At 48.1% G+C, this 17,316-nt stretch overlaps 1 protein-coding gene across 3 annotated transcripts in view; it reads left to right on the top strand.

Moving 5' to 3' along the window:
• The first annotated feature begins 1,110 nt into the window (after positions 1-1,110).
• Positions 1,111-17,316, top strand: part of FDXR (ferredoxin reductase) — a 32,275-nt gene continuing 16,069 nt past the window's right edge. Inside the window, exons 1-11 of one of the 3 annotated variants that reach the window (XM_050920846.1) lie at positions 1,111-1,236; positions 5,344-5,441; positions 6,727-6,822; positions 8,465-8,587; positions 9,562-9,675; positions 10,311-10,412; positions 12,450-12,557; positions 12,909-12,993; positions 13,912-14,111; positions 14,574-14,745; positions 15,665-15,838. In XM_050920846.1, coding sequence (XP_050776803.1) covers positions 1,176-1,236; positions 5,344-5,441; positions 6,727-6,822; positions 8,465-8,587; positions 9,562-9,675; positions 10,311-10,412; positions 12,450-12,557; positions 12,909-12,993; positions 13,912-14,111; positions 14,574-14,745; positions 15,665-15,838 — 1,333 coding nt within the window. In that variant the 5' untranslated portion in view covers positions 1,111-1,175. The remainder of the gene's footprint in view (positions 1,237-5,343; positions 5,442-6,726; positions 6,823-8,464; positions 8,588-9,561; positions 9,676-10,310; positions 10,413-12,449; positions 12,558-12,908; positions 12,994-13,911; positions 14,112-14,573; positions 14,746-15,664; positions 15,839-17,316) is intronic. The other 2 variants (XM_050920847.1, XM_050920848.1) reach the window with 2 other exon arrangements.

The following is a 17,316-nucleotide window of genomic DNA, read 5'->3' on the forward strand; positions in this document are numbered from 1 at the left end:
TTTTTGTTCTACACTGATGGCCTAAACCCTGTGGTACCATCAGCATGCCAACTTTGTAATAATAATCACAGGACTCTGCATTCCTATAGCACTGTCAAGCTAAGGACCGCAAAGCCTTTTATAATAATAATAATGTATTAATCCCTGGGGGCCTGAGATATATTGTTATCCCCATTGTACTCACTAGGAAACAGAGGAACACAGATTGTCAGTTATGGAACATGCACCATTCCCACTGATGCTGGCAATATACAGAAGTCAATGGGACATTTCAATGGGGGCAGGATCGGGGCTAAAATCAGGTTAGACACATGTCTCCCAATGGTCTCAGGATTTGTGGGTCTGTCCCGCTTTGACCCCTCCAGCCGCTCTGTCCCAGTTGAAGGAAAAATTTCCCACATTGATGGCTGCCAGGGGAGGGGACATGAAAGGGCCCCTAAACCTAGAGGCATTATGATCTGACACAAGTATGAGCTTGCAGTGCCACTCATAGAGGGAGTTGGACAGGTCAGACCCTGGTGGTGCTGCATCCTGCTTTAGCCACTTGAAATGTTAGGAGGCTTTCCCAAGATCAAACAGGAAGTCAGTGGCAGAGACAGAACCTCAGTCTCCTGATTCCCAGCCCCATGCCCTAGTAACAATGCCCAGGCAGGGGATTTAGGGACCGTGTGCTGCTCTATGGGGGGTCAATCAGAGTGATCCTCCCCCAAGTGTGGGAGGGGAGGTGAAACTTGCACTGGAATAAGTGTGTTTGGGATCAGTCCCCTCTGCCTCGCACTCCGTCCCCAAACAAACCAGCCCTCCCCACCGCCCCGTCTCTATGGTACTTCCTAGCCGGGAGAGACTCTACACTCTGCTCCAGGCCAGGGGGCGAACCTAGTTATATGCACTGGAGGATAAACCATAGAGACGGAATACACAGGCCTGGGAAAGGGCTCTTCCTCTCCAACAGGCGGTGTTCCGGAAGGGGCGTGGTTATGCTAATTAAACAGTTGCCGTGTAATTGGTTCATGAGCACGCGGGGGTGGACCTATGCTAATCAAAGGGCTTTCCGCCATTTGATTGGCTAATACGGACGCAGGGCGGAGTCGCTTTGCTGCCCGGCCGCGGGTCTGCGGAAGAGATAGAGCGTCTCGTCTCCAAAGGGTGGGGTGCTCCTCGCGCGCTCCCTTAGCATGGGTTCGAGCTGCGGCCGTGTCTGCTGGAAGTGGGGGTCTCCCCTCCGCCGCCTCACGGGTAAGGGGGCCGTCCGCTTGCTGCGCCGGGGCTGGAGAGCGGGGGTATGGGCCCCTGGCTGTACGGGGACTGGGCTGGGAGGGCATAGGAGCCTGGCCTGGCTACAGGGGGACTGGGCTGGGAGGGCATAGGAGCCTGGCCTGGCTACAGGGGGACTGGGCTGGGAGGGCATAGGAGCCTGGCCTGGCTATAGGGGGACTGGGGGGTGGGGGTGAGACCCTGGCTATAGGGGGACTGGGGGGTGGGTATGGGGGAACTGGGTATGGGCTCCTGGCTATAGGGGGACTGGGTGGGTGGGTATGGGCCCCTGGCTACAGGGGGACTGGGGGGTGGGCCCGTGGCTATAGAGGGACTGGGCTGGGAGGGCATAGGAGCCTGGCCTGGCTATAGGGGGACTGGGCTGGGAGGGCAAAGGAGCCTGGCCTGGCTATAGGGGGACTTGGGGGTGAGCCCCTGGCTATAGGGGGACTGGGGGGTGGGGGTGAGCCCCTGGCTATAGGGGGACTGGGGGGTGGGGGTGAGCCCCTGGCTATAGGGGGACTGGGCTGGGAGGGTATAGGAGCCTGGCCTGGCTATAGGGGGACTAGGGTGCAGGTAGGGGAGCTGACTACAGAGAGAGCTGGGGAGGGTATAGGAACTTGGCTATAGAGCAGTGGCTCTCAACCTTTCCAAGCTACAGTCCCCCTTTCAGGAGTCTGATTTGCCTTGGTTACCCCAAGTTTCACCTCACTTAAAAAGAACTTGTTAAAAAATCAGACATAAAAATACAAAAGCATCCCTGCCCTATTATTGAAAAATTGCTGACTTTCCTCGTTTTTGCCATATAATTATAAATAAATCAATTGGAACATAAATATTGTACTTACATTTCAGTGTATAGTCTATAGAGCAGTATAAACAAGTCAGTGTGAAATTTTAGTTGTACTTATTTTGCTAGTGGTTTTTCCGTAGCCTGGTGTAAGGCTAGGCAAATATTCTAGATGAATTGATGTAACCCTTGGAAGACCTCTGTGTACCCCCAGGGGTACATGAAACCGTGGTTCAGAAGCACCGCTATAGAGGGACCTGGGCGGGAGGTGGGGGGCGCGTGGGGAGATGGGAGCCTGGCTATAGAGAGATTGTGGAGCCGGGGGGAGCAAAAAATGGAGCGGGGTGGGGGTTGTTGGGGTAGGAGCTGAGCTATGGAGTCAGTGACTTGGGAATTTAGGGGTGCAGGGGAATGGGGATTATGTAGCTGAAGGAATGCAAGGAGCAGTGTGACAGTGAGATGGAAATGGGAAAGAAGAGGTGAGAGAGAACCACCTGACATTTTGATGTCCAGGCCTTTAAGAACATAAGCTGGTTGTGAAGCCTGGAAAGTAACTAAGGTGAAGCCTGTGTTCACAAAAGGCAATTGGGCTGATTCCAAGGATGCCTGAGCCTTCACTCAGGGAGGTGATAGTCCAAGGGAAGAACAGAAATAGGCCTATCCTGAAATGGCCAAAACACAGATCCTGGCTGTCCCCCAAATAAAGTTGTGCCCTCAAAGTTGTTTGCTCTTGGAAAGAGTTAATAAAGCAGAGCCTCCCCTGGAGGCCCCTTTGGGCCTGTTTTTTGGAAGAGCTGAACACCTGCAACAACTGTTAATTTCAGCTGGAGTTGTGGGTGCTTTGCACTTCCATAGTCAGGCCCCACGTGTCTCAAGCTGAGTAGCCACAACCCCTCCTGGAAATGTGGTCCCTTGGTGATGTAGGAGTGGTTAGCAAGACTGCTGATGACATTAAATTGTTTTAGCTGATTAAAAACAAAGCAGCCAAAACCACTGCAGACTTGTGAGATGGATTTGGACACAGTGCAGGGGAGTGAGCAATGTAAAGGCAGATAAAGTTCAACTGGATACATATACAGCAATGCATATTGCTAAAACTACCTTAAACTTCTCATCTGCTGCTAGGCTCTGAATTTGCAAGACTTTTTCCAGAAGAAAATTTGGAAGTAAAGGGGGAGAGAGAGCTCAATGCAGATATCCGTCCTGTGTTGAGTATCGGTCTAATTAAAAACAATAATACTAAGATGCTCAGTGTTCTGTTGAAGGGAGGAGACATTTAAAAAACGATATTGTATCAAACAATACATTCTGTACGGTCCAGTTTATTACCTCAGTTTATGAAAAAGAGAGCAGAGAGGAAAAAGATCCAGAGAGGGGTAAAAGAGAGAGGTGTTGAGGGATTTTTACGCAATGAAGTATATAAATACTAGAAGTTAGCCTTAAACTACAGGAGTTAGAGTAGATTTAACTATGACTTTCAAAGCTATGATCAACTCTTCCTTTTATTCCTGTCCTGTAACTTGAGTGCAAAGGATCACTTTCTTTAAAATAACCCTGTCCAATACAAAATAGTGTTGTAAATAAACCACCAATTTCCTGATGTTAATAACATCTAGGGTAACTAGAAGTAAAAGTACTCTGTAGTGATGCTTGTTCCAAAGACTTCACCATATCAGTTAGCATTTGGAGAGTGAGAGCCCTCTTCCTTGTTAAATATATGTACATTTGGACATACGAGTGTGCGCCTTGGTGGGTTGTTTTAGTAGGATAGAGACCCCCCATTGCTGGTTTAAGCTCAGGTCAGTAGTGACTAAATTGTAGCCATCTGATTACTGCTGGATGGCCTTGGCAGAATGAGCTGGTTTAGTCCAGTACTCAATGAACAAATAGCTATGATGGTGATTTTTGAGATATGGACAATACTAAATTGGGGTCCTGGTCTGCAATCTCGGCAGAGAAGCCGAAGTTTGCATGGACCATGGAAACTGAACTTCTTTCTGTCCTTCTAGGTCAGGGTGAATCAACTTGTCGGGGTGGAATGGGGAGGACACTTGCATTGCTATTGCATGTGCCTTAGCTGTTTTGTAGAGAGAGAATTTCAGGCTCCAGTGACATCCGGCTGCTGCCATTCACCTGGCATTGATTCACGTAAAATTACCCACCCCTGCAAGCATATAACCTCGTCCTCTCTGAGAAGAAAATTCTGTTCCTATCTTGCACTTCTGTCATGCCATTCCTCTGAAGTCATCAAAATGCTTTAATCAAAATATTAATGAATGAAGTCCAAGTTTCCTTGTGAGGTTGGCAGAAATTTCTCTACCTGATTTACAGATGAGTGAACAGTGGCATCAAGAGGCAAAGTCTCAAGGGAAGCCAGTGTCGGAGCCTGGAATGGAATCCAGGACTCTTGACGCCTGCTCCTCAGTGCTAACTACCTTCCCCAGACACACTCCATTTCTAAAAGAGTCCAGTTAACTCTGCAGGTGCAGTGTGAGTGGATCTGGGTAACCGCTTCCTAAAATAGTTACAAATATCAAGGGCACTGAAGAAAAATGTCAGGGTTTGGCAGAGAGTTGTAGTCCCCGGCATTTGACCCCAGTGCATTTTTGCTTTGAATGTCTTTGTACTTAGTGGAATAAAACTTCTCAGCTGACTACCAAGGCTATGCTGGACTATGACTGAAACCACTATTGTCTCCAGCTCTTCTGGTTGCTGTTTAATTGGATCACGTTAAAATTTATCAATGACCTATTCTCTGAATAGCCTGCAGTGTGGGGAACGCGAAGCACTAGATTGCCGTGGCAGTGAGATCTTTTGTTGGGCTTTCACTCAGGAGGAAAATCTCAAGTGGCAGCCCCCACCTGATAACAAAGTCAGAGGTGGAAGGGGAAGCCATAGTATCCAGCTCACTGCGCAGAATGGAGTGCTGAAAGGGACTTAAAAGATGAAATCATCACAAGGGGAGTCGTGATATGGCCCATTTCAGTAAAGAATCCCTTTGAAAGGGGAGGTCTGTTACCTAGCAGAAACCCTGGGCACATCCCTGATGTTTTCCTGTTGGTGGCTTTTCTTTCCATGGTATACGTGTTCCTAAGGGTAACTTCTAGCCTTCCGTTTTAATTGGTTCTAAGTCCTGTGTTTGCTTAATGCAGAAGGGCTAGCTCTTAGAAACCTTTCGCACCCCTCCCTGTTCTGAGGTCCAGCCAGCATGCATGGAAAATCCTAGCAGGATAAAAACATTTGTGTCAAGTGTGGTATTTTCTCTGCTCATTGACTCTGCTTTTGTGCTCTTTGCTCAGGTTTCAGCAGGCTGCTTTCTACAGCTGCTCTCGCTCCTCAGATATGTGTTGTGGGGAGTGGACCTGCTGGGTTTTACACCGCCCAGCACCTCTTGAAGGTAACTGGCTTCCGTTCAACATAAGAGGAGATATTCAGCCTCTTGCTTGCTGGCATATGGGCCACAGACATCCCATAATTCAGGGGACGATTCTCTGATGCCTGCACTGTGTTGGGGTGTCTCCATCAAGCCTATAAGGCTGTCACTATAAATTAAGGCAAAACTATGCTTCTGTAATAAGATATACCACAAATATCTATCTACTGGGCTTTTAAAATTTTTATTCTACAAAATGCTGGTAACATTCATCTATAAATATATGGACACCAGGGAGAATTGCTTTAGGTCCTTCTCCATATTGACTAAGCCAAACAAATGAACAAACAAATGTCACTTAACAGTAAATGTCAGAATCTTAGTGGATCAGTTGTTGGTCTGGCAATGAGAATAGATTACAAAACCTGCAGAGTGCTGCTAGTGATAAGTCACATCCATAATTGCTTAATCAAATGAGGTAACTTGCTTTTTGCTGTCTCTGAAGTACCCTTGAGCATGCTGTGGTATAAAACTCTGCATTTTAGCCATTCATGAACTTCAAGGACAAATTTCAGGGCTACTTAATCTCCACAAATAGCACAAGAGAGACGCTGTCTCAAAATATTAGTTGCTAACAAAGTACTTAAAGCAAAAAGTCTGACGGTGTCTAAAATACATACCAGCTACAAACCTAAAATGTGTATAATCAACAGTAAGATTTTAGGATTCTGGCCAGCATTGTTAACTGCTGTTGCGGGAAGGGGAGGGGGGTGCAAAGGGGTGAAATCTGGGGTATTTTTCACCCAATATACATTTGCAGTAATTGCTTAAATACCCAGTGCTAAACTCTCCATGACGGGCTGGTCAGACATGGATCTCTGCTGGCAATGTTTTGCAGCATCTCATATTCCTTTCACTGACCTAGTGGGCGTGTCCTAAGATAAAATAGTTATTGCACAAAAAACAAACCAGCCACAGTCTCTAGCTCAATATGGCATTCCTATTGGTGCGAGTTAATGAATCTTCAGGTCAGAAGGTAGATCCTCTTGTTAAGTTTCTTTAAATAATTCCTTTCCTCTTTCTATTGGGGCAGGCTGGCAAAATCCACAGTATCCCAACCTGAGAATGTGGTTTAGTAGAACACAGGAGAGTTTTGCCTGCAGATTCAAGATCAGTGTCTCTTAATGTGCAGCCAGTTTCCGCAGCAGAAGGTTGATGTTGGGCCCCTGTTGTTAGCCACTTAGCTTGTGTGCTTTTGTTCTCGCTTGATTGCTTATTTTATAACTGTGAACTTGCTCTTCTTCTCTAGCACCACAGGCTGGCCCGGGTGGATATTTATGAAAAGCTACCAGTTCCCTTCGGCCTTGTTCGTTTTGGAGTGGCACCAGACCACCCTGAAGTCAAAGTTAGTATTGGCTTTCCCCTCGCCTAACAGGGTTGAGGTAGGGTGACCAGATGTCTCAATTTTATAGGGACAGTCCTGATTTTTGGGTCTTTTTCTTATTTAGGCTCCTATTACCCCCCCCCATCCCCTGTCCCAATTTTTCACGCTTGCTGTCTGGTCACCCTAGGTCGAGGGGTGGTGGAAATGGAGAATCCGTGTTGGTAGCTTTGTCCAGGAGTTGTGAACTGGGTGTGGTGGTCCACTTACACCATTGTGAGCTGAGACAAGTTGTAGGTCCTCTCGAGAGGTATAAGAAGCCCCAGTGTTGGGGTGCAATTCTTGTTTGTAAGGGATTCTCTCTCTGTCGTGGGGCCTGTTTTCTGTTGCCAGAGCAGGTCTAGTCAGGCATTCCAAGGACAGAAGTGATGTTTGCCAAATAGACAAGGCTACTGGGAAGCAGAGGCGTTGGCGACTAAAGTAGGGGAAAAGTTTGGAAATGTAGGGAGGTGCACAGGGCTGTCTTTACCCATATGCAAACTATGCAGTTGTGTAGGCACCAGGAAATTTGGGGCACCAAATTTCCTGGTGCTCTATACAGCTGCATGCTGCGCCAGCCTCTGCTCCACCTCTTCTCCAGGGCCCCTGCTCTGCCTCACGCCACCTCTTCCCCAAAGCCCCCACCCCTGCTCTGCCCTGCCCCTTCTCACCCCTGCTCCACTCCAGCTCCTTCCGCACTCCCCTGAGGACTCCAGAAGTGGTCGGGGCTGCCCTCACTGGTAAGTAGAGTGGCCTGGCCCCAGCCTGCTCTGCTCCCCTGCCTCCCAGCTGCACTGCTGGCGAGAGCTGGGGGGCAGTTCCCCCTGCCCCCTAAACCTGGGAGCCAGGGGAGCAGAGTAGACTGGGGCTGGGTCACTCCGCTTCCTGCAGGAAGTGGCCAGCTCCGCCGCTCCTCCCCGCAGAGGTCTGGCACCAGCCCCCCCATTTCCCCACTGTGGAGGTCTGGGACGAGGCCCCAGACAGAGCCCTGCAGGGTGGGGGGTGGGAGGGCTGCGTAGGGCACCAAAAGAGCTAGGGTTGGCCCTGGAAGTGCATATAAGAATGAATTGCTGCACAGTCCGATTTCAAGAAAGAGCTTTCATATTAAAAGCTGGGAGTGTCAGGCAAGGATATCTGCACCAGAAGGTCAGTGCTGGGATTGTTCAGTAGCACCGAACATAAGAACAGTTGGAACTTTGCATTGTTCCTCTTGATGTTGGTGAGGTCTGTTCAAGGGGCAAAATTCAAGTTAGTAAAACTTCCAGGCAAGTGTTTCTTCAAAGGGGCAAACTCACACTAGCAGTGAATGGATCTTTTTTTGTTACTATTTTTTGCCGTTTGTCGCTTCCTTTCGACAGATCTGACTGGTGTGGTGCCAAGCCGTGGATAACTGTGTTTATTTTAGAATGAAATATTCAAGCCTTTGTCAGATAAGAGCTATGCGTCCTGGAACAGCCAGCATGAATTAGAGAGGGAGACACCGACCTACAGCTTCAAGGCCACATGGGGGCATTGGGGACCTATGCATCCCCAGACCATGCCTCTGTCTCCTCTCTGGCTGTGCTTTGTAGGACGTGCCGTGTGGCTGTTAAATTTAAACCCTTTAAAACTTCTTTTGACCCAACAGAACGTAATCAACACGTTTACTCAGACAGCGCATTCCGATCGCTGTGCCTATTATGGGAATGTCACTATCGGGAAGGACGTGATGGTGAAGGAGCTGCAGCGGGCTTATCATGCGGTGGTTCTGGTGGGTTAATGGTCTGTGTGTCTAGTGGGGAAAGGACTGGGGTGGTGTCGCAATCAGATCCAGAACGCTTCACTCCTTCCTACCGAGTTTTGGGGTATTGAGTCTATTGGATTCCCCCACTGTTTAGCCCCTCCTGTCAAGTTTGGTTATTAAGGGAGAGGGAATCTCTCTCTTAGGTTTTTATATTTTCTCTATCATTGTAGTGTCTTAGCTCCTCACAATTTTTAAATGATTTATCTTTACAACACCCCTGTCTGGCAGGGCAGGGCAGGGCTGGTGGGAAACCAAGGCACAGAGAGGCTAAGTGACTTGCCCAAGTCACACAGGAAGTCTGAGAGTATGTCTTCACTACCTGCCGGATCGACGGGAAGCAATCGATCCAGTGGGGATTGGTTTATTGTGTCTAGTCTAGATATGATAAATTGACCCCCGAGTGCTCTCCTGTCGATGCCTGTACTCCAGTGGGGATCGCATGTGTCTGTGACATAGTCCGCCATAGTTCTCCTTGCTGCCGAGACGCGGGAGAAAATAGCTGCTAGTCTAAAAAGCGACAAGCTTTATGGCTATATGGGGAGTGAGAGGCGGGTCCCAGAGGAGGAGATGCACAGTTACCCTTTCTTCAGGTTCACATTGCCCTTGCCCTAAAAAAGCAGCTTGAAAGCCCCGCTCTCCCTCGCCACACCTCTGTGTCTGATGTAGTCCAACCTGGATAGATTAGTGTGATGAGCAGGGTGTCCTGCAAGCCGAGAAGAGCTGATAATTCCACAAAACTCACTGGGGTCTTTGCTGTGCTGATCTACTACCCCAGGAGGTGCCTGGATAGTATGGTGATGGGCAGCAGTACAGTATCCAAGAGATGCAATGGCTCCTCTGTGTTGTGTTTGTGGAGCTGGAGATTTGCATGACGTGTGATATTTATCCCCGGATCTAGTGGCATGTGTATGACTATGGGAATGTTGCTTCTGTCTCTGCAGAGCTATGGTGCTGAGGATAACCGAATCCTTGGAATCCCAGGGGAGAACCTTTCGGGGGTTTATTCAGCAAGAGCATTTGTGGGCTGGTACAATGGACTGCCTGAGAACAAAGATGTAAGGGTTTGTTTTTTCCTCCCTAAGCCTTTGTGCTCTCTGTGCATCTGTATGCAGTCCTCCAGCTCTGGATTAGTGCCTGCCTGAAAGGCTTGCAATTGAAAAAGATTAACAGACACAAAATTAAATCCTTCTCCGATGTTAAAAATGTGAACAATTTTCACGTCAGTAAGAGAGGATTAGCCAGCTCTGTAGATTGGCAGCACTTCTTGGAGAGGATGTAAGGAAGCCCGAAAGGGACATTTTTAGGGCTGGGGAGATTAAGCTGGCTTGTCAAAATAGTAGAGACACTCAGAGATTCCCTGTGAGAGATAGGGGAATCCAGGAAACCTACGGGAGTGGGGGCCCAGGATGCGCTGAAAGAGATGCAGGCTGGGGAAATAACTGAATGTGGTGCAAATTAGTCATTCTGACAAAGCCACACTAGGCAACTGCATCTGAGGGAGTGACTGTTCGGCCTACCTGGGCCCTTTTATCTGGGTTAGAATGGCAGCTAGAGTGAAACAGGAGGCTGAAGAAACTTCTGCCTTTGTAACAAGGAGGGGATGGAGAGAACTCGCCTTACGTGTGGTGAAAATGCCAGGATTGACTGGGTGTTGAATGTACTATTCAGTGGGATCTCTCTCTCCACACAGCTGAAGCCCGACCTAAGCAGCAAGACAGCCGTGGTCCTGGGGCAGGGGAATGTAGCTCTGGATGTTGCCCGAGTTCTGCTGTCTCCACTCGATATACTCAGGGTGAGTTGAGGGAGGCGTTGTAAAACATAGAATGCAAGGTGCAGAGTTTGTATGAAGGGCCAGAAATCTAATTCAAATTCATTAGGATTTGATGTAAGAGGGAAACCCAGACAAAATAGCTGATTAAAACAACCACATGTAGACTCATGTGTGGGTCCTGTTTTCAAGCAGAGCCTCTCTCCCTCACAGCCTGCTTCCCCTTCTGCTCTTCCCTGCAAGGGAGTCATAGTCCTAGGTTTGTAATACCCAAGCATTGCTATGGGAGTGATCAGGGGAGTCATGGATTCAGCATTGGGATCCAGCTGATGACACCAGCAGCTGGGCTGGTGGAAAAAGCATATTTGGTGCTTTTTAAAAAAAAGGCAAAGAAAGCACCATGTTCCAACCTAGTTTACAATGCTCTAGAGCTTTCCCCAGTGAGAAACATTCTCCTTACATACCTGAGAGCTAGAGAACGCAGGAATAGGGCTGGGATTCTCCCAGAACCAGCTGGCCTCTTCTGTAGCACTCAGGGCCCTTCATGGTGTGGAGATCATCACTTTATTTTGTCTCTCACAACCTCAAACTCTGTGTTTTAAAGGCAGTGAATGAGGCTCTGGCCCTTTCTCCTTGTAAGCAACAAAGAGGGAACTGCAGCCTGCCCCCTGCTGGAGCTACTGGGAGGTTAGAAGTTTAGCCTGGGTTTCTCTTTTGGAAAGGGTGCGCCTCTTCCCCACGCATCTCTGCTTCCCAGGGTCTTAGTGGTAGCATCAGCCTCGGCAGCACCCCATGTGCCTGCTATCCAGCCTCTTAGATCTTTTCCCTGCCATGCTCCCAGTTCGATAGCTGGAAGCTTGTTGGCAGCAGCTGCTGCGTACAGCTGCTGTCCCAGATGCTAGCAGCAAGGGCCTCCCAGACCTTTCTGTCCCTCCGGAACTGAAAAGAGGCTGATTGAAACTCAACTACTACCTGCAACGTTAATGGCTAAATTTAAAAAAGCTTGGGACTTTGCCAATGTTTAGAGGCCTTACATAGTTACACGGATTGAGAAGTGAGAGCTGGGCTTCAAATGATGTGGTCTTTGGGACCAGAGGTGGTACTTAGCCCCGGTTACAAGGGGGACATGGCACTTGTCTATGAAGTGCAACCTTCCCAAAGCTGACTCTGTGCCTTCGTTGGATTTGCTCCTTTTTTGTGCTGAATGTAGGTTCTTCCCTGCTTTTATCTCTGTGGAGCTAATCCCTCTACAAGCGAGTGAGTATGGAAGTTTGTTGCACCTTGGGCATCGTCAGTAAAACTGTCAGCAAGTTCTGTTTGCAGAATCTTTATCTGAAGGGGGAAGGAAGAGGCAGAAAAGAGCCCTGCTGATCTTTTCACATTGTCTAGCTTGTGATGCTGACGGTTAGGGGAAAAAACATGTTTTGACTTCTGAACTGAGCAAATCAGATTTGGAACCCTTTGAGGTACTGTCCAGTGGAATCTCTAATTAGTCTGCTCTTCTGAGTAGTACTGCCCTTCTCATTTCTTTTCGGTCATAAAGAGGCTTCGCTAAGTGTTTTAGTCTACAACCCTCAGCCATGTTTTTCAGTGAGACTGGTATAGTCTGTGATGGGATCTAAGTCAATAGGGGAGTTTCCTCCATTGTAGGGAAGGGTAAAGGGGCAAGTCACCAAATGCCCCTGTGTGAATCCCTACAGCAGAGGAGGTTAGAAAGGTGAGGTTCCTCATCCTGTTGGCCCCAAGCTTTAAATGGCTGGCTGATTTGGGGTTGTGTGTGTGTTGTTTTAATTTTTTTTAGCATCCTCTTAAAAGGCTTTTAAAGAAGGGAGATTTCCCTTTGAGGCTGCTCAGTAAGGTGTTACCTTGTTAACAGTGTAACGACAGCAGACAGGATTTTCAGTGAGTGCTGCGTTAAGGCGTTAGCTGTCAAAACCACCTCATGCAAAGGGAGGTGACTTTGCCTGGGCAAGCAGATGTCCTGCTGTCTTCAACTTTCATGCACTCTGCCTGCCTCTCTCTCCCACCACCTTTGTTCATTATCACATCTTTGTCTTGCAGAAGACTGATATCACTGAAGGCTCCTTGGCAGCCATAGCCTGCAGTAAGGTCAAGCGTGTGTGGCTTGTTGGGAGGAGGGGGCCCCTCCAGGTAGCTTTCACTATAAAGGTAAAACTTATATGTTTGAGCTTACGAGTACTGTAATGTAACAGGATTTGCTGTGACTGTAAATCTAACCCTAAGCCCCTCTTCTGTGGGTCTAGTTAATTCAACATGAGCTGTTGAATCCAGTAATTGTGGCTTCGAGGGTCTACAAGAAGGCACGTGAATGCTGGCATCCTGGTTACTGTGCCCACATGCTGAACTCAGCCTCTCGCCTGTAAAGCAGGAGTTGCTAGCCTGTGCCACCTTTATGGTGGGAATGGCTTCTCTTTTGGATCTGTGCTGTTCTTATGGCTTCTCTGCCTTATCCACACACGGCACAATGAGGCATCACGTCTTCCTGTCTGACGTTCCCAGGAGTTGCGGGAGATGATAAACCTGCCCGGTACCAGACCTCTCCTGGACCCTGCTGACTTTACAGGCCTTGGTGATATTATTAAAGGTGAGGAATGTCTGCCCAGCACAGCGCAGGTTGGATGGTGAGATTTCCGTGGTGGGGTGAATACCCATGGGTTCTCTCCGGGGGAGCTCTTGGAGATGAAGGATGAGGCCAGGGGTCCTTGCCCTGCTTTCCAAAACGCAACCACTGGGCAACGTTACCCTCCCCTCATCACCCTCACATCTTGGAAACCAATCTCTGATTCCTACCTTGCTCCGTGTTGTCACCTGATTGGATGCAATTGTTATGGTCTATTGGGTTGTAAGGAGAGAGCTAATTTCTTCTTTCCCTTTGCCCTCACTTGCTTGGTAGACCATAAGGCTTCAGAAAAAGCCTCGCAATGCCCTGATTGACTAGCACAAGTTCCACCGGGCTGAAACAGTAGCGCTGGTAGCAAGTATTCAAGGATGACTAGCAGTAGGAGAGCTGCAACACCACCTGTGTCTAGAGGAAATGGACATTCAGCTCTTACCTGCAGCACGTTCCAGAGTTGTTTGTCTGCTCAGGCTTGTAACAGCATCACATGGACTGTTGGGGAGTGATGGGGAGATGGATCATGAAGGGCAGGGGAGGTGTGTGACTTTCAGTGAAGGAGAATACATGTCTGAAAGCCCATGTTCCAAGCTAAACTGGAAGGAGAATTGGGTTCTAAGGTGCCCTTGGGCTTTCTTCTCCAACTGTTGAATTCAGAGGCAGTGGCTTTTGGCAAAGCTGTTCCAAAGTCCCAATTGTGCGGCTGTGCCTGGCATGAGTTATCTGCCTTATTCATGGTTTAGAGGCTTGCAGATGCTGAGTGGATGTAATTCTTTAGCATTAACTGTACATTGGTCCAGACTCTCCTCCTTGCATGGTCCCTTTTTAGAGACTGACGGACCTTTGTTCAGGGTTCCTTATGCTTCTGCCTTTCTACTTTAATTTTAGATGTTCCCAGACCCAGGAAGCGTCTGACTGAGCTGATGATCAAATCAGCCCTGGAGAAACCTGGTGAGAAAGAGGCTGCTCTTTGGGCATCAGCAACCAAAGAGTGGGGCTTGAAATTCCGGCGCAGCCCGCTGGAGGTACTGCCCGCTACTGACGGAAAGCAAGCAAGAGGCATCCGAATGGCCGTCACCAGGCTGGAGGTATTGACTCAAAGTTCTCTCTTTCTAAAGGATTTGCCCTCCCCATGCTTGGCTGTCTGTGTTGCTGGGAGATGAGTAAAAGTCTGTTGCATCCACTTGGATCTGGAAATCTCTGGGCAATCCTTCTGCGTTAATCTAAAGACAGCTTGATACTTCTGATCTAATTAGACCCAGCAGAACTGCCTGCTGTCTGAGCAGCTGGACTGACAGATTCTTGGGAAGTCAGCCCTAGGTCTCCTCCAGGAGCTGCTTCTGATACAAAGGGAGCTTTCTGTCCATTGGTATTGATAGCTGCAGTTGGAGAATGCTCCAATAACCCAGCCTCCTAAATATTGCCAGTGACTCCAGGAGGGAGAAGGGAGATGTTGCTGTTTCTCCTGGGAGAGAAGATTCTCGACTGCATTTGCGTTACAGGCTCTTTAACTCTTTTCTTTCTTCCCTCTCTCTCCCTGGGTTATGTAGGGTTCAGGCGAGTCTGCCAGAGCTGTCCCCACTGGAGAAGTGGAGGAGCTTGAATGTGGGCTGATCCTCAGCAGCATTGGCTACAGGAGCCTCCCACTTGACTCTTCGATACCGTTTGATCCCAAACTGGGGATCATCCCCAACAGCCTGGGCAGGGTTCAGGGGGCACCAGGTTAGTATTAACGCTCAGGGTTGAGGTTTCCTCGTGTGTAGTATTTGGGTAACAGAGCTTATGAGTGTGCGTGTGAGTGGCGGGGGAACATGCCTGTAGGAAGGTGGAGGAGTCAGTGGCCAGGAGGTTTGTGTGGATGGGAGGGTATGGGCTTGTGTAAAGAATGGGTCTGGGACCTGGGAAACCTATGCTCCATCCCTGTGTAGCTCGCAGGCTTCCTGTGTGACCCCTCCTTGGACAGTTCAGTTATCTGTGCCTTGGTTTCCCCACCCACAAAAGTGATGTAATGCCTGTTTTAAAGAAGCATTGTGAGGCATAAGTCACCAGCATCTGGAAAGCACTGTAATATCCTCTGACAGAAATTGCTATTGACGTGTCAAGTATTGTAGCAGTTGGGCCATTTTGTGTCCTTACCAAAAAAACAAAAGGTTACAGTTTTGAAGTCCTGTCCTGCATCTTGTCACATGAATAGCTCAGATATACATGACCCAAAAGCATGCTGTAATTATTATTAGTTTATTAACGAGAGATGGCAGCCTGCAATGGCTTCTTAGGGGTAACATTCTTGAGTCGCTAGAAACTCCCATAGCAGCTCTACAGTGGGGAGGACAGCATGATTGAGACCATGCACTCTCTGCTACAGGGAGGGGAGCTACTACCCTAATATACCCTACAATGGTCTTGGTAGTGATGCGAGTGTGACGTATCTTGGTGCCAGCTGTTAACAGTGGCCAGCTACATCTGCAAGGGTGTGGGTGTAAAACTACGGTGGATAAGGAAATAAAGATCTGTATCTAACTCTTAAGTCCCTTCAAGCTGAAGAAACAACTATGTTGGGGCGTTGGCTGGACCCTATCCCCACGTGTGTACTGGGGATTGTGTCAGAGCACGTCATACTTTGTGTAACATGCTGTTACAGGTCTGTACTGCAGCGGCTGGGTGAAGAGGGGACCCACAGGGGTGATTATCACCACCATGAATGATAGCTTTGACACAGCCCAGTCTGTGCTAGAAGATCTCCAGACGGGGGTGCTGAACCTTTCAAACTCCAAGGAAGGCTTCAAGTCTGTGAGGAGAATCCTGCACAGTCGAGGTCAGTGAACGTGCATACATGAGTCCTTGTGTGTGAGTATCTGTAGTAATGTGTGAGCCAGCCAACCTCCTTCCAGCAAACTCAAGCAAAAGTTCTAGCCTGAGACAATAGGTTAATGAACTATCTCCTGAAATCTGGAACGTGGGCTCTAATTTGACTAAAGAAAAGGGTTTGATCTTGTCTCAGTCTGTAGTGGACGTTTCTCTTCTCCTTGTCTCCGAGGGGCGGTAGGAGAGAACAAATGCCACGCACGCTGGTCTGACGGTCAGTCTCTGCACGGGATGCATGCAGTAATAATAAGATCACAGTGCTGAGAGTCAGGATTTAATTGCATGGGCAAGGCTGAGTGGACAAAGCTTGCACAGTGCGCTCTCCATTCCGGGTGCTTTTTCATTTGTATAGACACTACCCATGTTTAAATTCCACCCACTCCCTCGTTTTTGTAAAGTCTTGGTTAGACTTCACTTGCTGATTAGACATATGAAGCATTTCTTGAGTCTCTTTATCCCTTTTGCTTTTTGCCGGGAACAGGCTTTTAAATTAAAGAAATAGTATGAAAATTGTATGATGCATTTTAATTACAATTTATGGCACTCACTGAAGCAATAGTAAGATGGACTGCCTAATGGTGCAGAATATGGAGAGACCTAGCTGGGTGCTTGCAGCGTACCTAAGAAGAGCTATTTTGAGCATCTCTGCTTATTGTTAACAAAACGAGGAACCTTGTGTATGAAGCTTTTGAGTGGTTACAGTGAATATATTGCGGAGAAAGGTGACAGTCCTGGGTCTGAGGTTCTGTTACCCGCTGGTCTGTTTAAGGACAGTATGAGCTCCCCACCAGTGCTGCACTTCCATAATTCTTCAGTCCTAATCCAGAGGAGCCACTCCAAGAATGCGAGAGGAGTTCGTTCCATGGGCTGCTAAACCCTTGGTTTTGCTGCTGAGGCTAACAGAGGGGGTGCTGGTTGTGCTGCTAGATTCCTTGTTGTGAATACAAATCCATTTCATAAATGATACCCAATAGTCCTCAAACATAGCTCCTGCTTTCTGCTAATCTAATCCATATTCAAGTCAGCGATTTAGAGAGAAATTTCTACCCTCGGCCTGTTCTCAGTCTTTCCTATGACAGATCTCTCCTTGAGCCCTGTTGCACTTAGGCTCATAGGAATGATCACACCAGTTCGGGCCAGTCATCTTAATCCAGTAAGCTGTATCTTGCATTAGCAAATACCAGATTGCGCAAGTAACCCCTTAGGCAGTTATGGAATAGCCTACTATCTGGAGGGAAGTTTTCTTCCTAACACTCCGATTTATTGTTGACTTATGCCCTGAAGCATGAGGGTTTCTATCCTTTAATTTTTGTTTCCCTTCTAATGTAACTGTAAACAGTTTTTATTCTTCATACAAATGATTAATCTCTGTTTGAATCATACTAAACTCTTGTCAGTGATTTCCACAGGGTATTTATGGGAGCAGAG

This window comes from Gopherus flavomarginatus, chromosome 12 (genome assembly GCF_025201925.1).
Source record: "Gopherus flavomarginatus isolate rGopFla2 chromosome 12, rGopFla2.mat.asm, whole genome shotgun sequence".
NCBI classification, from domain to species: Eukaryota; Metazoa; Chordata; order Testudines; family Testudinidae; genus Gopherus; species Gopherus flavomarginatus.